This window comes from Rattus norvegicus, chromosome 8 (assembly GCF_021556685.1).
Source record: "Rattus norvegicus strain SHRSP/BbbUtx chromosome 8, alternate assembly SHRSP_T2T, whole genome shotgun sequence".
NCBI classification, from domain to species: Eukaryota; Metazoa; Chordata; class Mammalia; order Rodentia; family Muridae; genus Rattus; species Rattus norvegicus.
This window is the reverse complement of record NC_141541.1, coordinates 26,280,998-26,302,964: the sequence shown is the minus strand read 5'-3', so window position 1 is coordinate 26,302,964 and position 21,967 is coordinate 26,280,998. Positions and strand designations below refer to the sequence as shown.

Below are 21,967 nucleotides of genomic sequence, written 5' to 3'. Positions count from 1 at the left end.
GGCAGCAGAAATATACCCAACCTCTGTTGTCTGCTGGTGCGGTATGTACATGCGTGCATTTGTATGTAGAGGTTAGCGCTCAGCACCAGCCTTCCTCACTGTCTGTCTCACTGGCCCAAAGCTCACAGACTTGCCTAGACTGGCTAGCGGGTCAGTGAGCACCAAGGATCCTGCTCTTTCTGCCTCCCCCAGCACTATGCCAGTCTTTTCCTTGTAGATGTGTATGGGTGAACTGTGTGTGGGAGGGTTGTGCGTGGGAGGGCCGTGTGTGTGAGGCCTATGTGTGGAAGGTCATATCGGGGAGGGCTGTGTATGTGAGGGTCATATGTGTGAGGTCTATGTGTGTGAGGCCTGTGTATGTGAGGGTCGTGTGTGGGAGGGCTATATAGGAGGGCTGTGTATGGGAGTGTTGTATGGGGGAGGGCCGTGTGTGTGAGGGTCCTGTGTGTGAGGCCTGTGTATGAGGGCCGTGCGCACGAGGGCTGTGTGTGAGGACTGCACTGAGGTCCTCACACTTATTTCATCCATTTCAGTTGTCTGTGTCCACGTTGCCTCGCCCTCACCCCACACAGAAACCCCTGGGACAGTTCCCAAGGGCATCCCTTCCTAGAAGGCGAGGCCTGGTGAAGGCACTGCTGCCACTCAGCTCTCCTGGGGCCCACAGGCTCTCACCTCTGCTCTGTGTTGAAGATGGCAAACACATGCTTGTTGGACATGAAGCCCTTCTCCACATCCCGTATTTTGAGGTTGTCTAGTGGCAGCATGTACTTCTTTTCTTTTTCCTGAGGAGAGAGTGCAGAAGTCTCACCTGGGCTACCAGGGAAGAGCCAGCAACAACCTGACAGCCACTGCCAACCCTGGCACTTGGTGTGTTGAGAGCCGACACCCCCATGTTTACGTGAACATTTCCTTAACGTTATCTTTTATCCTAGGAGCTTTGTATGTAAGGACTCTGTCAGAATGTTCCTGTCCCAACACCCTGTATTGGCCCCTCCTGCCTTCCTAAGGTCTTTGTGCAGAAGGTACCTCGGACTGACCCCATCCCACCCTACTGTAGACACTGTGACTAATGACGTAGGCAGACTGCCTACCACCTGGCTGGTCCAGCAGCTGCCAGAGAGATCCAGAACACACCTGCAGTGGCTGCTTGAACTGCTCAGTCTAACTACATGCGCAATGTGAACACTCTTGGTTCCCAGTCGGCCCTCCCCAGTATCGAGTGATGGCAGCAATCCACTCACAGGGAGGGAGACTACAGCACAGGCTATCCCAGACCAGAACTGGGGAGCTGAGCCTGAGCACCAATGTCACAGAAGTGTCAGTGGCTTTGTGAGTCACTGTTGCTCTACTCCACCCTTGGAATCAAGCCCGGGGTTCATGCATGCCTGACAAGCACTGTAGCAACCTCAGCCTCCTCTTTCTTTCTGTCCATGGCGGGGATGGAGCCCGGGGCCTCTCATAGGCAAGTACAACTGCTGAACTGCACGGAGGCACTCCTAATTTTGAGACAGGGCTCATTCATTTGCCCAGGCCTTCCATGAAGTTGTATTCCTCCTGCCTCCAAGGAGCCATATTGACAGGCCTATGACACTTTCCCTTTTGTGTCTGCTGTCTGTCCAGAGCTGGAGTCACTGTGTAACCTAAGAATGGCTGTAGATAAGAACTCAGCTTCTGGGGATTTTCTGCACCTCACTTTTCTTTCTTTTTTTTTTCTTTTTTTTTTTTTTCTTTTTTTCGGAGCTGGGGACTGAACCCAGGGCCTTGCGCTTGCTAGGCAAGTGCTCTACCGCTGAGTTAAATCCCCAACCCCCACACTTTTCTTTTTAAAGAACCAAGACTCATATAGCCCAGGCTAGCACCCAACTCCCCATACAGCTGAAGATGACCTTGAATTCCTAATCCTCCTGCATCTGCCTAAGTGCTGTAAGGAGTTACAGCTCGAACACCCAGTTCTCACAGTACTAGGAAAAGCTCTAACAATTGAGCTGTCACCTGGACATGTCCTGTCTGTGTGGTGTGTGCAACATGTTGGGAGAGAAAAGGCCTTCATGGAGAAGTAAGATGATGTCTATTTCTGCGAGACAAGCTCTTTCACTAAACCTGGTGGCCAACAAGCCTCAGCATCCTCCTGTCCTTGCCCAGTCCACTGCTGAGGATACAGGCACCCACAGCACCCCATAGGTGTGCAGGCCACAGTGTAAGCACCCTTCCCCACAAAGCACTCTCCCCAGGCTCACCTAGAGATCTCTCATAATTCTCTCATGTTTCTGGCCATTGCATTAACAGAAAGCCACAGAATGCAGCTGTTTGGAATATCACTTTTGAATTCACCAGCAGAACATGGCCAGCTTGAACACTATAACTCCTGTGTTAAACTTTTGCTCTGCCTTTCCAGGCTGCCTTAGAACAAGGTGCTTCTCTTCTCTGAGCCCGTTCCCCACCTGTCTGAGACCTGCTGAGTCTCACCCTTGTGGAGGGTGGCACAGTTGAGGCCCCAGGTTTCCAGCTGACTCTTGGACTGACTCCCAGTCAGCATCAGTGGGTCTGACTGTCTGAATAGAGCAGAGGCAGAAAGGCCGTGACCATGGAGGGCAGAACACCCACACAAAAACAACACACGCTGAGAGCCCAGACAGGGAGGGTAGCCTTGAAGTCTGCCTTGTTATAAGAAACAAAGCTGGGATTTTGGGGGTCCCTGAAGGAGCTTTGGTTTTCAGAGGGGGATAAGTTCCCAGAAGCAACTCTGTGGCCCCCACCTATGGTGTCATGAGACAGAAAGCTTCCTGCCAGCAAGTTAGGGCCAAGTAACTGAGTTATAGACACCCAGGCCTACCAAATCTGGAGCTGTTATGTGATTCTGCCCAGGATTGGGGAGCTGCCATCACACACACACACACACACACACACACACACACACGCATGTGCTTGCTCGCAGAGCACAAGACCACACGAGGACACGAGGACCTCTTTCTGTGGCAGCACAGGCCATCGGCCCAAACCATCCACCAGCCTGCTTTTGGATTTCCTGAAAACTCCCAACTTTCTCCAGATGTGAGCAAGTGGTCTTGGCTTTGCCACATCCAAAGAGTCCAGGATGCATGGATGAATGGAGGATCTTGGGAGGAGCAGAGACTCCTTTCGCTTGCACAGTGGCTGCACGGAGAGACTGAATAGCCAACCCTGCCATCCCAGTGTTCCTCGTGTTCAGGAGACCAAGACATGTACAGTAGTCGGCACATTGGTTAGGCTGGGCTTGGGTCAGCAGTGACAGTGGGAACAGACCATCTAAGGTGAGTGCCATCTCTGTCCCCACTGGGGTGGAGATACCTATGGAAGGTTCTGGAAAGAGGAGGAGGGTGGAAAAAGTAGACCCAGAACTCAGAGAGCCCTGGGGTTGGGGAGGGATGTCCTCAGGTGAACTGGGCCTTTCTCCTTGTTTCCAACTATCATTTTTTTCTTCTTGTTTATTCCTAAAATAAAGAAAAGGCACTTTCTGATCTTTATAAAAAGTTCGTCTACAAAAATGGTCTGGTTCTCAGGGGTGGCTGCTACCTGCCAGGACCCTTAAAGGTGTCAGGGTCTCCACAGCCCTAGACCGCACGCAGTGTGCTTCGTCTTCAGCATACAGAGGGCTGCTTTCATATCCGTGGGTGGTGTGGCCCTGCTACTGGCCTTGTCCACAGTGAGGCCCACGTGCCTGCTTTCTGTCCCCAGATGAGGGGAAATGCAATGGCCATTCCAGCACAAAGGACAGAAGCTCGTAACACTGGTCAGCTAGGCCCAGGGCCGCACCCCTCGGCAGGCAATGACCCATCCATTATGGAACCCTGGAGACACACACACACACACACACACACACACACACACACACACACACACACACACAGAGTCTTCCCAGCTTACAGGTTGCTTTTCTTAAAGAGTGCTGGAGCTGGAACCAGAAACTGGGGTACCTCACTCTGGGGGACACAATCCCAGACTCTTTGATATGCTAGGCAGAAATGCAGGCAGAAACCCATCCATATACTTACAAATTAACACACACCAGAAAGAAACAAAACAAAACATAAAACCTTTGGGAACAGCGACATGTCTCGGTGGGTAAATCAGCTTCACAACAAACCTCATGACCTGGGTTTGATCCCAGGAGCCCACATGGTGGAAAGAAGCAACTCCCACAAGTTGTCCTCTGACCTCCACGTGTGCACGACACATGCATACCTGCAGCACACACATATAAAGTAAGTGAATGGATGAATGAATGGATAAATGGATGGATGAAAAATGAATGAATGAATGAATAAATGTAAAGCTTAAGAAATGGGAGAAGAGGGGTTAGGGATTTAGCTCAGTGGTAGAGCGTTTGCCTAGCAAGCGTAAGGCCCTGGGTTTGGTCCCTAGCTCCGAAAAAAAGAAAAAAAAAGAAATGGGAGAAGAGGTGAAAGGTCAACCTTACCGCACCACCAGCTACAGAGGAGCAACAAGATTCCACAATGGCCACTCTGAGGTGCGTAAGGCAGGGGAGGCAGCAACTATGCTAGGTCTGGTCCCACAACTATCTCCAATCCAGACCCCATGGCTGCAGTTTTAGGGGCTTCCAGACACCCCAGAAATATCTGTGGTAGCTCTTTTGAGCTCAAACCTGAGTTTGGATGAGTCCCTCAGGCTCTAGACTTATCCAGAAGCAAGCATGTGTCCTTCTCATGTGGAAAAGGGAAACCAGGCTTCATTTCCAAACACCCTCTGAGTAAAGACACCTGTCCTGGGCATGGGAGTGGCCTAAACTCAGGGCAGAGGTGTCTTTCAGGTCAGCCAGTGCATGTCCATAGCCACCACAAACTGTCCCCCACACAAAGACCCTTCTGTACTCTGTGACATGAGGCTAGCCACCTTTCAAGGCCTCAGTTTCTCCACCTAGCCATGACGCTGCGGATTCCAAGGAGGGCTTGAGAACTTTCTGAGGGAGATGAGGACTTGTAAGATGGCTCACTGGTAAAAAGCAGCCAAGCCCGCTGGCCTGAGTGCACCCCCAGGCCCACATGGTGGGAAGAGAACAGACTCCTGGGAGTTGTGCTGAGACTTCCACACATGAACTCTGGCACAACTGTGCCATACACTCAGATAAATAGATGCAATACATTTAAAAGTCCATAAAGATAGGGAGGAGCATGTCTTCTGCATGGAGCCCTGTGTGGCTTCGCCCAGTCAGTGAGCCTGGCACAGGGTGAGGCCTCATGGGCATGCAAGCTTTCTTTCATCTTTTTTCCCTAAGACAGGGTTTCTCTGCATAGCCCTGGCTGTCCTGGAATTCCTTGCAGACCAGGTTGGCTTTGATCCTCCTGCCTTCGCCTCCTGAGTGCTCGGTTGAAAGTCATGCACCACCATGCCCAGCAGGCCTGTGACTTTCTGAAGTGTCACCTGCCTCCTCCGTTTTGCAGCTGACCCCAGTCCTACCTATTCTGTCTCCAGTGTAGGTCACCTTCACCTTTACCTCCTAAAGCCCAGAGCATTGCCAGAGAAGCCTGGGCTCCGTGGTTGGTGCTTCCTTGGCATGTATGGAGCCCTGGGCTCCGCCCTTACCTCATTAACTGAGTAGTGTGCTGCATGCCTGTCATCCAGCACAGGGAGGCTGAACCAGGATTATAGTTCAGGGCCATCCTTGGCTACAGCATTTAAAAAGGAAAAAGCTGGGCTATGGTGGCACACCTCTTTAATCTCAGCACCATCTACATACAGTACCAAGACAGCCTGGTCTAAGCAAGACAGCCTGGTCTACGCAGAGAAACCCTGTCTCAAAAAAATACAAAACAACAACAGAACAACAAACACTAGAACAGAGAAGTCTGGCCTTCAGTGACACTTACACCATTTCAGGGCCAGGGCGCTGGCCAGCTTCTAAGAAGGGGATATAGAATGTACACAGACAGGTTTCCAGTCACATATGCTACCATGCTGAGTCCTAGTATCCCTTTGGTGCACTGGTGATGGGGGTCTCTCCTACATGGTGGCTGGAAGACCCTACAGAGGTGACTGTTGGTATAAACCACCAGAGTGCATGTTGGGAGCCTGGCCTGTGTGAGGCCTGGGGCTAGGATGCCCCCTCAGCTCCCATACAGTGGCAGAGAACTTAGGTCAGGGTCTCTTTCAGAGGGAAAGAAGAGTGCTGGTGATAAGGTTCCACTGTAACCCAGGCTACTCTGAATTAGCTCTGCAGGGAATGATGGCTGAGCACCTGAGCCCCCTGAGTGTTGGCATCATAGACATGCACCGCCATGTCTGCAGCACTGTGTCTGTCTCGCCTGCTGGGAACATGAGCACACGCGGTACCTTCCTTTTCTCTTAGCCTTTGGGATTCCTGCCAGGTCTCCTGTGGCAGGATGAACTCCTTACCAGTTGGATGGTGTCACCCCCCCCCCCGCCTTGTTTGAGGCAGGCACTTCCTGCATAACCAGGACAGGCCTGGAACTTCCACATATTCCAAGCTGCCTACATCCTTCCTCATGCTGGGATCTCAGCATGTCACCATGCCTGATTGTAAACTCCTTTCTCAAGTGACAAAGGACAGGAATGAGTGCTGGCCAGGGGAGTCAGTTTGGGGACCATGTCCCTCTCCTACCTATTCAGCCACCCTTGTCCCCCATGCTCACCTCTTCATCCTTGTACCAAGACAACGACTCAGCAGTCAGCACGAACCAGTACTCCTTGGAACCGCCTTTCATCAAGCTGATGTTGTTGATGGTCAACCAGCCCCTGCGGATCACCTGGTGGGGAGGACTCAGCTTAGCAGGGAGGACAGCCCTGCCACTCCATCCATCCCTCCTCCCCAGTAAGGACAGAAGCCTGGTTCTGAGGATCCATATTTCTTTGGGTCCAACAAGGTAGGCAGAGATGGCTCACTGGAGAGCACACAGCAGGGGGATAGCTGTACTTCTTTCATGGGACTGACCCTCAAAGGTGTCTCACACTAGCTCTTCTGTGTGTAGGTGACCAGCGCTAGGGAGGAAGTCCCAGCCAGAGGGCTGGCCAGAGGACCACTAGACCCTGAAGGGTCAACAGAGTGGGACTGTTTCAGCTAGCTGGAAGTCAGCCCAGGGGGCACACTTTTCTATGAGTGACAACTCAGGGATCTCGGTTGGGAGCCAATCCATGGAAAGGGCTCGTTGGGCCATAGCTGTCATCCGATGGGGAACAGAAGCCAGGTCAGCCTGGGAACTCACCTGACTGCTAGGTACAGGCAGACTGAGGGGGCCACATTTTCAGATTCCCATGATCCCTGGGACACGGAGGCACATGCAGACCTGAATCCCCCACCCCCTGACCTGGGGACTCTGGGCACAGCAGGAAGCACGCAGAGCTGGCAACAGGGATGCCTGGGACTGAGGCAGCAACAGACGGGCCAGGCTGCAGAGCATGTGCCGGGTATAGCCATGGACAGGCGGGGAGGCTGGTATTGGGTCGGTCAGGTAGGATGGCCCAGAAGAATCCAATATAGGGTCTCTGGGGAGCCAGTCTGGGGCCCAGAGTTGAGGCTCCCCTTTCCCTGTCCTGTTTGGCTCCAGAGCTGCCAAACCTAAACAGGGTCTGTGTCTACCTACAGAGGGCATGTCTGGGCTCCAGGCTGCAGGCCATGAAGGCTACAGCAACAGCCAAAGGTTCAGTCAAGAACAACTAAGCTGCCACTTGACGTCCCTCATTAAAGTAGTGGGTAAGAATCTCTCTCTCCCTGGGACGTCAAGAGACTAGAGAATCCTGGAGATGCCTGGAGCCCCAGGAGGGCATAGTGTCCACGTTACAAACAGTGACTGACTTGTACAGGGCCATTCTGAATGGCCTGGGCTCAGCTACAGAGGTTCCCAGCATTCCAGGAGCACCCTGACTCCAGGCCACCTAGGTTGGTAAGGAATGATCGCTTAATTCTGGAACATCACCCAGGCCGAGGTGAATGGGGCCCTTTAGCTGGGTTCTGTCCGGCCAAGGATGGGTGGCCTGGCCCATTCAGCCAGTCTTGGCCCAGCTCTTAGAGCTTATTGGATTTAGCCTCACTCATATGTCAACCAAGGGAGAGAAACTTGGGCCCAAGCTACCATTGTACCCCCAAGAAAAGTAATCCCACAGAGTGGGGTCTCTGTACCACCTTGTAACAGCTGTGCTACTCTGTCCCTTGGAGGTCTGGCCCAGCTGCCTCTACTAAGGATACATGGGCTGCTAAAAGGCCCCCAAGGCACCCTTCCCTTCCAGCCCCCTGCCTGTGTGGGCACCCTTCCCTTCCAGCCCCCTGCCTGTGTGGGCACCCTTCTCTTCCAGCCCCCTGCCTGTGTGGGCACCCTTCCCTTCCAGCCCCCTGCCTGTGTGGGCACCCTTCCCTTCCAGCCCCCTGCCTGTGTGGGCACCCCAGTGTAGTCCGAGACAATACCCGGTCCTATGAGTACAGACATAGACTGATCCCCGGGAACCATGAAGGCTGTACCTCCTTATCTCCAAGGCAGATTGCGAACCTAGGGTCACAGCCTTAAGGAGCTGGGGTGAGGAACCAGGGGAGAGGTGTGGCAACAGCAAAGGCAGCTAGGGTTCGCATTTCTGGCATACACAGTAACAGGCATGCAGGCATGCAGAACAGAAAGGACCCATCCCAGTGGCTTTAGCAGAAAGTGGCAGCAAGGTGAGCTCAGCAGGAGCCATGATGGTTTCCTCTCTGGGTGAAGATCACTTGGAAGACCAGGTATAGCTCAGGCGACCAAGGCTACAACCAGCCATGCCATGGTCTTGAGGCTGCACATGGCTTGTGGCCAGGAGAATGGAGTAAGGTAGGAACCGTGGCCACTTAGAAGTGGAACTTGACTGCTCTACTCCAGGCCTGAAGCTGATCTGGTCCTACATCCTTTTCTCTAACATTGGCCCAGCCTGCTTTTGCCAGGACCCAGGTGTACCAAGGATCTGCCACTCACACAGCAGTGGCTCGACTTTGGCAAAAGCTCAAAACTCCCACGAATATCTCTGCAGAGAGTGCTGGTGGCAGCAGGAGAATATTCTGGAGAATGGGTTCTGCCTGAGCTTGGGGTGAAGCTGCTTGTAGGGAGCAGCGCCACACAGACTGAGCTTTCAGCAGGGCCGGACCTCGCACCCTTCTGACAACCCCAGCTCCCAACCCTTGTGCAAAAGGAAGATGATTTGCCCGCAGTTAGGATGGCAAACACGATATACAACTGACTGGTGGGAGCTGCTGAGAAGACTATGTCAACAATTCTGAGCACAGCGGAAAAAGGTGCTGGGATAACTCAGTGATGTCTGTCCCAGACAATGGATAAGAACAGTGGGAGAGTGGAACTGACCATTCACACCAATCACTCTAGCTGCCGTGAAGGCGGTAGGCTAGAGGGAACCTGAATACTCATGTCTATCGTGAGTACAGGAGGAGGATAGCCCATGGAAAATTAAAAAATCAGGCACAACAGCTAGAGAATGGGGAGTCAATGGCATGCATATTAAGAAAGAATGCCAGGGGCTGGAGAGATGGCTCAGCAGTTAAGAGCTCTGACTGCTCTTCCAGAGGTCCTGAGTTCAATTCCCAGCAACCACATGCTGGCTCACAACCATCTGTAATGGGATCCGATGCCCTATTCTGGTGTGTCTGAAGACAGCTACAGTGTGCTTATATACATAAAATAAATAAATAAATCTTTAAAAAAAAAAAAAAGAAAGAAAGAATGCCAGGATTGATTAGCAATGTCTGTCATGGGCTCACTGTTGAGGAAAATCTTAGGGAAGAATGTTGGTTCATTTAGTCATGCCTGCCCCAGACTCAGAAAGGCAAATTTCCCCAGGTGGTAAAACATGGCTGGTCTGGTCAGTCAATGATGTCTGCAGGAAGAGAGGAAGGATGAGGGCTGGCAGCAGCAAGAATGAATCCCAGCAGATCCTGAGCAAAATCTTCCATGTTCAGGAAGCTGAGTGGGGATGGAGGCAATGTGGGAACTGCGGATTTGCCATCTTAGAACTACAGGACACCAAGAGAACCTGCTAGGACCCACCAGAGGGGTGTGCTGCCCAGAAAGGTGCAAGGGTTAGTACTTTTGTGAGAGCATCAGATCCCCAGGACAATTCGAGGTGGGTGACAGCAGTGACGTGTAGCTTCTGGGTTAGTGCACTTTTAGTTCTTTGAGCAGAAGGTGAAGGCAGGCCTCCTTTACCACTAGGCTCTCTAAGTGAGCTGCCACACTAAGCAGGTACTTACCAAGATCTCCCCCTTTGAGAATGTAAAGTTAGGGTTGTGGGTCAATCAAGGGAGAGCAGGAGAGATGGAAGGGACGTGAAGGGACAGAGAGGAAGCAGAGAAAGCACAAGGGCAGGAGAAGGAAGAGCAGAGGAACAAAAAACAGCAAAAGAAAAAATTACATGCTATTAATTATATTCATGGTGTTAATATTTAATTCATTATCTTCTTCAAAACAAAAAAAGCAACCACATATGTACTACCTATGGCAAGCACACATACAAAAAGAAAACTCAAAATCATGCATTTGTTACATTTCTCCCCAATCTGGTTCTAAATCGTGCAAGGTACAATAGCACAGCACCCCACCCCCACCCCAGCCTGACATAGGAAGGGAATTGGGGGACAGTGGTAGAAACTGGACAGAAAAAAAGCCCAACCAGACATGTAGTACTGGCATTTATGAAGCCATCTGTAAGTGTGCAAAGCCTCTGAAGCTGGGGTGGGTTATAAAGAAAACCCGGGGTTCCCCGGGGGTGGGGTCAGGCCACCCCAATCTTCCCTGAGCTGCCTGTGGCACCTTCCCTGGTTTCTACCTACCTGCCTCCATTCCTGGGGCCAAGCGTTAGAAAACACAATTTGCTTGCATACGGCTCAGGGTCACTGTTACACATGTCCTGCTCTGAGGGTCGAGTAGTAACTTTCACATTAGAAGTCAGATGAGGCCTTTGTGTTAGGAATTTGCCCCAAGCTCCCACAGCTATGTGGCCCAGAGGCTGACAGCATGAGTGCCTAGTGCTGAGGTGTCGGTCCCATATGGAATGCTATGGAGCTAAGTATGCTCCTGCCTTCAGAACTTCAGAAGGGAGTGAGAGCAGAGACTGGGGAGCTACCTGGTTAGGTATGGCCCTCTTCTTGTTCAGCTGCGTGCTCCTCTGCTGGGCACTGTAACAGAAGCAGAGAAGGCACATTCAGAGGAGATGTGGGAGGGAGGTAAAGAGAGGCCCTGGTGGCCGGGGCTCAGGTTCTTTCCCTAGGGGCCCACTGACCCACTAAGGGCAGAGGCAAGGACATGGCTCCTGTACATAGACACCAGCGAGAGCGCATGAAATAAGAGAAGTGTGTCTGACAAACCCTGGTTTCTAGAACCCTTTCACAGCCACTCCAGAAGCACCAGCTATTTCCCACAAGTCACTGAAAGTTAGAGCGCCAGAGAAGAGTTGTGAGATGCAGGGGAATGGGACAGGGAGCTGGTTCCAGGGGACCCTGAACACAACATACCTGAGGCTTCTTTATGTTCTCTTCCCACCACTGACCCTTCATCAGTCCTGAAGTCCTGGGCTTACACTGGCCAAACGGCTGGCTAGAAGAACCTGACTCAAGCCCATTATGGGAGGTTCCTGCATGTCCCCTCAGCAGCAGTCACTCTGCGCCTCCCCTTTTTAAACAGGGATGCAGCAGACCAAATACAAGGCTTGCATGTGCATGCTGGGCTAGCTTCCTCTCTCCCCCTCTTCCTCACTACGTAGCCCTGGCTGTCCTAGATCTCAATGTAGACCAGGCTGGACAGTTACTGACAGGCAAGTAACTGCCTCAGCCTCCCAAGTGCTGGGGCTGTACACTATGGGGTTTATGAACTGCTCTGAGGTAGGGCCTCTGGGTTCCTGGCTGCCCTCATATGCAGTATGTGAAGTGCTGGGGAGTGCGTGCTTGGGGCTAAGCACTGTGCAGTCAGTGCTCTAGGCAGGCCACACCATCCTTCCCTATAGCTACCCACCACTCTCCTCGTTGCTTCTGAGCCATACTCTGCTCTAACCCAATTAATGTTCTCACCGCCTCAAAGCAACTGTGTCCTGCCACTCGCTTCTCTCTTGTGCTTTCATTTTCTTCTTTTTTAAGAAGATGTGTATGTGTGTGTGTGTGGGGGGGTGCAAGTCTATGTGTGTGTGTGTGGGTACGTGTGTGTGTGGGGGGTGCAAGTCTATGCATGTGTGTGTGTGTATGTGTGTGTGTGGGGGGTACGTGTGTATGTGTGTTGGGGGGTACGTGTGTATGCATTGTGTGTGTGTGTGTATGTCAGTGTGTGCCTGCCTGCATGAGTTTATGTGCACCGCACATGTGCAGGTGTGCCTGGAGGCCCAGAGTGGCAGGTGGTCGTGAGCCACCTGATGGGTTCTGGGAACAGAACCCAGTTCCTCTGCAGGAGCAGCCAGTGTTCAGCTTACTGCTCTAGCTGGAAACTGCAGAAAGATACAAATAGCAACACACGTGGTTTCATCACAGCTGCTCTGCTCTGAGGTTTTGCCTACCACTCAAAGGGAGTGCAAGCCAGAGACCCAGGACTGGAGGCTAAGGCAGAGGATCGAGAGTCTGCATCTGGGCTGGGCTAGCTAAGGAGCTCAAGTGTGTTTAGAAACAGGCGCTTTACTCGTAAACTTCCCCTTGGTGCTCTTCTAACACTACTATCCCAGGCTCCATTTTTTTTATCTTTATTCTTGGGAGGGCATAGCGCTGTGCTCATGGGTGTCCAGCTGTTCACGAACCTTCACTTGCTAAGGCACTTTTTTTTTTTTTTTTGATGGAGGGAGGGTTTCCTGTGTTCCTGGCTGGCTTCTACTTCAGATATATAACCAAGGATGATGACTTTGGACCAACTGTCCTGTTGTGGGTCCCTTGTGGTGGGATGATGGGTGTGGGCTATCACACCCCTTTGATTTGGTGCTGGACTTCATGCATGCTAAGCAAGTGCTCTACCAACAGCGCCACGCCAGCAGCCCCAATGGGGCTTCTCCTCTGGGCTGTCTGTAATGATCCATACTGACGAAGGTGTGGCTGGCTAAGCCATCATTTACAGCATGGTGACAAGGGCCCTGATGTGCTGTAAGTGCTTTGTGCCTCCCTTTAATAGCAGCCAAGGTGGTGATGCCTCTCCCTGGCCCTAACCAGAGGCTCTGGGCACCATGTCAGGGAATGTAAACTCATCTCCTCAGGCTTCGGGCTCTTAATGGTGAGGGGCATGTTGTCTGTATCCTGCCTTACTGGCTGGTGTCCTGCCTCTTGGTCTTCCTGTCCAGTGCAGGCTCCCTGCCTGCCCCTGCATGATTTCTTTGGGAGGATCTCCCCAGGCCTCACCCATCATGCTTTTGTTCTATTTTCCACTACTCCCCAGTCTGTGGGCCCTCCAAGGGCAGGCTCTATGGTGTCTTACCCAGTGTCCTCTTCACAAGGCCTGGCTGGGGCCCTGGTTGAGAGAATGGCTGTTGTAATTCAAGGGCTTCTGGAACATCCCCCACAGGTTTGAGGCTCCCCAGGGAGGACGCCCCGGGTCACACACCAGGGAAAAAGGCACACAGCAGGCAATACCCACCCTGTGACCAGCTCCTCAGTATAGAAACAGCTGGGTAAGTGGGAAGGCCCCGGAATCCAGAGAAAGAAGTGGAGTGGTCAAAGGAAAAACAGGAGAGATTGTGAGAAGGAACTGTGGATGAAGTGTGAGAAGCAGACACATTGAGATGAGGAAACTGATAGCAACCAATGGGGGTGGGGGGATATTCCGCTGTCCGTGCACGGCCTGGGAGAGCAGGGCTAAAGAGGCTGCCTTCCCCAGCCCTTGGATGCAGCCCACCCCAGGGAAGAAATTACCAGCTAAGGGCCTTAGGTTACATGTGCTCAGGGAGGGGCTTCTCATTAATCAATCATTCATTCATTTCATTCATCTGCCATGTGTCCACTCAGAACAGACGATCCATCTGCCCAGAGACAACAGACAGTTCAAGCCTTGTGCCCAGCAGGCCCTCCCACTTAGGAAGTCTCCAAAAACCCTAAGGTCAGGCCCCACAGCCACCCTCAGGACTTCCAAGAGCCTTGAGCAGACCTATCTTAACAGTGAGTCTTTGCACAGGGACTTCCTGTGGGCAGGTAGACCTGGCCTGAAAGTACACCAGTAGTGTAGATGGATACAAGAGAGATGTCTTTTGGTGCGCGGCAGTGTCCTATTGACCAAAGCTAAGAAAACCTGCATGAGCCACCAGAACACCCCCAGTAGCACCCAAGTTTGCCCAGCTGGTCCAGAGCTGATGATTGACTCAGGACCAATACAACCAGGTATGGTATCTGTTGTATTGGTCCTGTGGTCTCATCCAGGATCTTGTGCATGCTCACAATGGAGACATCCCAGCCCCAGTTTCTAGTTTTAAATCTACAGTGTGTATGTATATATGTACAGTCTGTGAAAGGCAGAGCCTGAAAGGGGCTCTGACTATGAAAAGCTCTGAGAAGTCCTGCAGGGATGAACCTGCCTGGCCTTCCTCTTCCTGGAGAATGGCCACAGAACACACATTTTGTCCCTGTGATGTCCACAGACAACATGCTAGGTGAGAACACTGTGACGGAGGTCACAGTTAGCACAGAAAAGCTTCAAAGCATTCCTAGATGGCTCTACCCTTTGCCCAGCATCCCCACCAGTTAGATGAAGATTTTGGTCTTGGTGCTGGGGGTAGAAATAGGTGCTGCCCCTGTGACAATGGCTGTATACGTACTTGGCAAATCCAATGAAGTCTTCATGGTTTGTGTTGATGTAGGACTGCTCAATGTCAATCAGAAGAAGGATCTAGAGGAAAGTAGGGTGTGTGACTATAAAGTACAGAACAGCAGGACGGCATAGTGCTTTATGTATGTGCACACACCCACACCCATACACACCCACCAGAGGGCAGCAGACACAACTGCTGCCTTCCCAGTTCTCCCAGACGGGAGTGCAGCAGGAAGGCTAAGTCACCAAGACAAGGTTAGATCTGCAGGTGGAAATGAGCCCCACAGAAGTCTGGGCTAAGGAGACAGTGCCTGGTAGCTCAATGTGATAGGCCTGGGTACAGCCTTAGGACTGGTCACGAGAACCACTGTCTTCCTTAGGCCACTGACTAGCCTGTGACCCGGGGCCTAATGTCATTAAGTTATGAAATTGGATTGGAATCCATTCTCTTCTTTTTCCTTTTATTGGTACTGCCGAGGTTGGAAGTCAGGATTTATAAATGTTAGAAGAACTAAACTTGAGCCAGCTTCAAATCACAATGCATATGGCTTCAGACTAGTCTTTGGGATCTCGTTAGTGCCACTTCAAACTGAAAAGCACATGCATGCATGCAAGCACACCCGCGTGACAATATGTGGCTTTACTGTCTTTCCTTCCTTCCTTCTTTTTTTCTTTCTTTCTTTTTTTTTTTTTTTTTTTGGTTTTTGAGACAGGATTTCTCTGTGTAGCCCTGGCTACCCTTGAACTCAAAAGATCTGCCTGACTCTGCATCCCAAGTGCTGGGATTAATGATGTGCACCAACATGCTAGCTTATGTGTGGCTCTGTTTTCAAACATACTAATATAAAATTAAGAGTATGGCTGAGGGGCTGGAGAGATGGCTCAGTGGTTAAGAGCACTGACTGTTCTTCCAAAGGTCCTGAGTTCAATTCCCAGCAACCACATGGTGACCCACAACCATCTGTAATGTAATCTGATGCCCTCTTCTGGTGTGTCTGAAGACAGCTATGGTGTACTCATATACATAAAATAAATAAGTAAATCTTTAAAAAAAAAAAAAAGTATGGCTGAGGGCTGGAGGAAGGGCTCAGTGGTTAGAAGCATCTGTTGTTTGAGAGGACCCAGGTTCAATTTCCAGCTCCCACATGGTGGCTCCCATGTGTCTGTAACTCTGGTTCCAGGGAATATGATGCCCTCTTCTGGCCTCCACAAGCACCCGATATGCGCTCTCTCTCTCTGTCTGTCTGTCTGTCTGTCTATCTATCTATCTATCTATCTATCTATCTATCTATCCATCCATCCATCCATCCATCCATCCATCCATCCATCCATCCATCTATCTGATCCACCTGCTTCTGCCTCCTGAGTGCTGGGATCAAAGGTGTGCACCACTATGCATGGCTAATAAATCTTAGAAAACAAAGAAACTCAGTACCGCACATACTAGAAACCCAATCGCATTTGCAGGGCCTCAGCATGTGTGCACATGCCCATACCTGAGAAGCTGTATTCTCAAATCTGGCAGACAGAGATGCTTTTGGATAGTGCACTGCCAACCTCATTACAGCCCTGTCTGCTAGGACACTGAAGTTGCTCCACGGACTCTACTGACTCAGGCAGCTTTCCACCCTTATTCCTATTAAGAACGGGCCAGGCTGCCTGGGCAGAGGGACTCTGGTTCCTCAAAAGGTTTCCACTGGCTCAAGGCCAGATACTCCCTCGTCAGTGTGCCTCTAGGTCCTCAGTAATAACCAAGGCTATGTACACAGACCTAGGAGGTTGTTGGGGAGGGCAGCGTTTTGTGCCTGAAGCTCCTGAATGCTGTCTCCCCACAGCTCTTATCTGAAGCCTGGTAGTGTCCATAATGGGTACCAGGGGCTGTGTGCACAGAAGAAGAGCAGCAGCCGCCTCAGGAGTGGTGACGGACACCAACCAGAAGTGCTCGTGCTTCTGGTGGTGCATTATTTTTGACTGTTTTCTAGGGATAGGGTTTCACAGAGCTCAGGATAGCCTCTAACTCATCAAAGAGCCGAGAAAGACCTTCACCTCGTGATCCTCCTGCCTCTAGCTCCTGAGCACTCAAATCACTGCAAGGTTCCTGAGGTGTTGGCGACAGAGCCCAGTGCTTTGCGTGTGCTGGAAGCACTCTGCCCTGGTCTCATTTTGATGACATAATCAATATAATATGCCTCATAATATAACCCAGTCTGTCTGGCCTTGAACTCTTGATCATCCTATTTCAGTCTCCCCATACTGCGATGACAGGCGCCTGCACCAAACCCCTATCTGCCAGGCCATGGATGCTATGGGGTTACAGAGTGTCTAAGAGGCCCAGTGCTAAATGAAGACTTAAAGACAAAGGAGCCAGTTTCTTCACCATAGCGCACACAATAGGACACTGTAGTAGTTTAGATTTAAGCACCGGTAATGAGGCCCCATAGTTAGATTTATTATTTTTACTGCATATGCACAAGGCCTGCATATATGTCTGTTCCAATTTTGCATGCCTAGTGCTTGCAACACCAGGAGGAGGTATGGGGTCCCCTGGAAGTGGAGTCCTAGATGATTGTGAGGTACCATGTGAATCTGGGTCTGCTGACCACGTAACCACTGAGGCATGGCTCCAGGCCCCCACCTGAAGGATTAATGATGGCCCAGGGTATGAAAATGGACAGCTGAGAGTCTACTGCAGAAGAGGCTGCAAGGCTCCAGATAACCCGGTATTCCTCCAGCAGGTAAGGGCAGCTCTAAAAAGATACAGTATATTCACAGTAGAAAATGTCCCAACAACGGAGAAAGTCAATCACTGCCACCACAGGTGACACATGGCCCTGAACATTGGGCCAGAGCCAGACAGAAATCAGAGTCACAAAGAGTCTCCCCCAAAGCACTATGGGGAAGTCATGGCCATGGTGAAGAAGAGACCACCTTGGTCTTTAGAAAATAAGAAAGATTGAGCTGCATGCCTAGAACAATCTACTCTGTAGCTGCACAGAGACATTAATACCACCTGAACAGTCATGGTGGAAGATTGCTCAATGCATGATGGGTAGGTAGGCCAGGATATAGGCTGGACAATGGGGATGGTGGCCACAGATGATGATGATGATGATGACGATGACGATGATGATGTCATTGTCATCGTCGTCGTCGTCATCATCATCATCATCATTTTTGGCATTCTCTTTTTGGGGTGTGGTATGGGGGAGCAACAGAAAGTCTCATGTAGCTCAGGCTGGTCTTGAACTCAGTTATGTAGTTAAGGGATGACATGACTTCTTCCTGCCTTTGGTTCCCAAGTTAGGATGACAACTGTGCACCACCACACCCTGGTTTATTTGACAGGGTGTTGGAGAGGGAAACAAGGCTTCACACATGGGAGGCAAGTGTTATACTAGCCACGACACGGTCCTAGGTCTCAGAATGGATCTTTGGGGCTGGTGAGATGGCTCAGCAGATAAAGACGCTTGCCTTGGAAGGCTAATTATTCCCCCCACCTCCACCCTTGAACTTCCACATAAAAGAGAAAGGGAGAATCACTCCCCAGAGATGTCGTCTGGCCCCCACATACATGCTGGTGAAAACATACTTGAAATGAATAGCCATAATTAGAAACCAACAAGCCTCACGTGTAAGCATGTCACTGTACAGTTATCCTTGTATTAGCCAAAGGCTGGTTTCTCTGTCCCCATTTCTGCTTGTGATCCTGGCATGGCATTGTAGTGCCCATTCTAAGTATCTCCTATCTCAAAGTTGTGTGAATACAGCTGTCCTTTTATTCTGTTTTTTCAATGAAAGCTGATCTGCAAATGGCTGAGCAGTGAGACTATCTGGCTGGGCTCCTGGCCTCAGCCAGGGGAAGGGTAAAGAAAGAGCAGGGTCTTGGTGATGAGGCACCCTAGGAGCACGCCTGCGGCAGAGAGTACCAGACCAATCTCCACATGCAAAGAGCTTGGAGATTTTGGCTGGGAGGCGGCTCGATTAGCTTCAGGGATTAGAACAGACTGATAACTAACCACTGAGCTGCTGTGCCACATAGCTTGATTAAGTAAATCTTCATCTCTGACTGATTTATGTGGACCGCTGCTAAGTTAAAAAAAAAATATCACTTTTAAAATTGCACTAACTCGGTCCCCAGCTCCAAAAAAAAGAACCAAAAAAAAAAAAAATTGCACTAACATCACAAAACTAAACTCTCAAAAATTGCTAGATATGGACAGACAGAAAACAGTGAGCAGGTACAATACCTGGTCCTTGGTTCTCCCTTCTCGCTCCCTGATGTAGGTGGTGACAATGCGTTCGGTCTCCTCTCGAAGGCGGGGGTAGGAACTGAGCTGGGGAGTAAGCAGAAGGGCTGAGCTGACCAGGCCTTCGTGGTCAGGCCAGGGGGACACAAGGATGAGACAGGAAGAGGAGGAAAGGGGAGGGGCTGCCAGTGCCCACTCTGCTCTGGTCTCCCAGCTCCTGCAGCTCCTGCAGCTGGGAGACCAGGGCAGGCGGTCAGGGGCGTGTGAGTGGGAGAGGCGAGAGGGCGCCATGCCGCATGCCGAGAGCTGCTTGCAAAGCCAGGACAGCTTGGCGGTGGAGAGCAGTGGAGAGGGTGAGTGGCACACTTGCTACCCAGAGGTGCCAGGCAGCCCCTCCCGCCCAGCGCTAAGTAAAGGCAGGACAAACTGATGGCCCTCACTGAGCATTCAAATGAGCATGGTGCCCTGCTCCAGGATAAAAGGGATAGCATCAGGGTCACTGAGCTCAGGGAAGCCTCTACTGGAAACTGTATCCTGATCTTCCTGAATTTGGCAACCATGTGGCCAATCCTCATACCCCTCCTTTTCACCTGGGGTACTGAGTGACCCGAACCACAACTGTTGGTCTTCCCCAGGAGGGGAGAGATGCTGCTAAACGCACCCTAGTGCAGGAACACATCGGAGGACATGGTGGTGGCAAGAGATGAGGTCTAGGAGTGAAAACTGCTTCACAAATGTGACTATGCTTGGACATGTCAAAGGTTCCTCCACTGACCCCAAAACTGATGGTGGGGCTGTGTGTGGTGATCCTCCCTACTCAGTCTGCCATGCGAAGTTGGAGATGGCTGTTGGGATGGGCATAGAGGACTGCTGTGCCCAGCAGGGGTTCCCCTCCAGGCAGGACTGTCCCAATGCTCAGGGCAGACACCAATGAAGAAATGATAGGTGGGAATTGATGAGGTGGGGACAGGAGGAGCAAGACCTGTTACCTTCTCAGCACACTTTTTAATGACCGTGGCTAGCTCCGACACCACCAGGTCAACACACTTCAAACTCGGCTCTTTGAGCTTTACAAGTTGTTTTTTCACGATGGCTTCAAAGGCCATGTCGGGGGTGAAGAGCCCCGTCCTGGTCATGCGGAGGAGGGCGGGACGAGGTTGAGAGACACCCAGGGGTAGTGCAGGCCACACGCACAAATGCACACACAGGACGGGAGATGGGGAGAGAGAGAGAGAGAGAAGAAAGGAGAGTGAACTGGTTAGTGCATGCGCAGAGAAGCCTGCGCCCATGTCTGTCTTGGCAGCTGCTTGGGATCAGCACGGCCTAGGGGAGCACAGGGCAGGCCTACAGTTCAAGGCTAAGTGCTACAGGACTGTCATCATAGGGCCAAAGGTGTGTGAGCAAATCTCAAATTGTGACAAATTGTGACCTGTGACAATGACCCCCTAGGATACCAATCAGTAGCCCCTCTCGGTTTCAGTTTTTGAAATGGTCTTGTAGCACAGGCTAGCCTCCAACTTAGTATATGACTAAGGATGACCTCGAACTTCTATCTTCCTACTTCCAACTCCTGGACCCAGTTCTGGGATTGCAGGTATAGCCACCACATCTGGACTATGGGATGCTAAGTATGAAACCCCAAGCTTTGTGCAGCCAGACAAGCACTCTACAAACTCAGGGTAACCCCAGCCCTTGCCTGTTGGCTTATTTTGCTCTGTTGCCCACTGGAGAAACTGAGGAAGCAAATGGGGACTTTTCTTGAGTAGAACAGGCAGCGTAAGCAGAGGTTCTCTGCCATTCAGAGCTGGGCATGCCAAGGTTGTACAAGCAGACACCTCTCCTTCCCTCAAGCACCCCAGCTGCTTGGCAGGGGTATGCTGTCCCAGGGTACGACCCTCCCAGAGGAGCCTGGTGCTTTGGGCCAAATAGAGGCAGTTGCCCATGGAGAGTGGGACACAGGTATTGATGACCACGAGGACTGAGTGTGGAGTTACCTGGGGGGTGTGGGGATGGAACAAGGACAGCACAGGGCACAGCGAAAGCTGGCAGAACCACTGTGGACCCCAAGGAGCTCTGTGAAGCCGGGCACTGAGCTCCTCAGTGTGCCACCAGTGTATATGTTCTTCCCAGTGCCATGGGAACAGAGGAGTGACCCACTCCAAAGAAGCCAGGCACTGGTCACTTGTCAAGGGGGACAACAGGGAGGCTTAAGGAGCCTTGGCCTCCAACAGCTGAAGAGGGAGCCCCAATCTGCTCCCCTAGCAAGCAGCAAAGCAACACAGCCAGATGACACCCCCACTCCACCGTGTGCATGCTGGGCTTGGTATCAGGACCCCAGGAGACCGTCACCAGTCTAGCTGGTTCTAAGAAGCCCAGCATTCCCCCACCCCCTCCTGAGTGGGTCCAGACTGACACATTCCCATCCCTGTTGGATTCTTGGAAATGAGGTAACCTGGGGCCTGATACCAAGCCTGCGGCCCCACGTCTGCGGGTGCGGTACCTTGCTGGTGCATTGCCTAACTGTACTGATTAGCTCCTGGATAACCAGGTCCACGCATTTCAGACAGGGCTCTTTCAGCTTGACCACCTGCTTTTTCACAATGGCCTCGAACGCCAAATCCGGCGTGAAGAGCCCAGTTCTAAAAACGTCCAGACCCAGTGGGGAAGCAGGGAGAGATAAGTCAGAGAGAAACAAAGGGTGTGGTCAGCCACTTTCTAAGCATGGCTAGATCCCTGACAAGGAAGACTATATCATCAAAGCTGGGGGGCAGGATACCTGAGAGCCCCCAACTGGGGAGTCCTCAGGGTAACCCAAGGATCTTGGGATGCTAGAGAACGGGGCATACTTCATTGATTGCAATTAAGGGGGGACACCAAGTGACCCATGATAAAAAAGGGACCTGTAAGCATGACTCAAGTCTGGCCCCACCAACCTCTGATCACTACAGATTTCACAGGGAATAAGCTCATGTGTCCTAG

General features: G+C 51.5%; 1 protein-coding gene across 16 annotated transcripts in view; it reads right to left on the bottom strand.

Annotated features, from left to right (window-relative positions):
- Positions 1 to 21,967, bottom strand: part of Dnm2 (dynamin 2) — an 81,884-nt gene that overhangs the window by 7,760 nt on the left and 52,157 nt on the right. For 3 of the 16 annotated variants that reach the window (XM_087560673.1, XM_087560667.1, NM_013199.2), the window contains 7 exon segments: positions 21,489 to 21,627; positions 18,989 to 19,075; positions 14,749 to 14,819; positions 11,104 to 11,155; positions 10,232 to 10,243; positions 6,648 to 6,761; positions 673 to 782 (listed from right to left, as the gene is read on the bottom strand). In XM_087560673.1, coding sequence (XP_087416799.1) covers positions 673 to 782; positions 6,648 to 6,761; positions 10,232 to 10,243; positions 11,104 to 11,155; positions 14,749 to 14,819; positions 18,989 to 19,075; positions 21,489 to 21,627 — 585 coding nt within the window. 16 annotated transcript variants of the gene reach the window in all.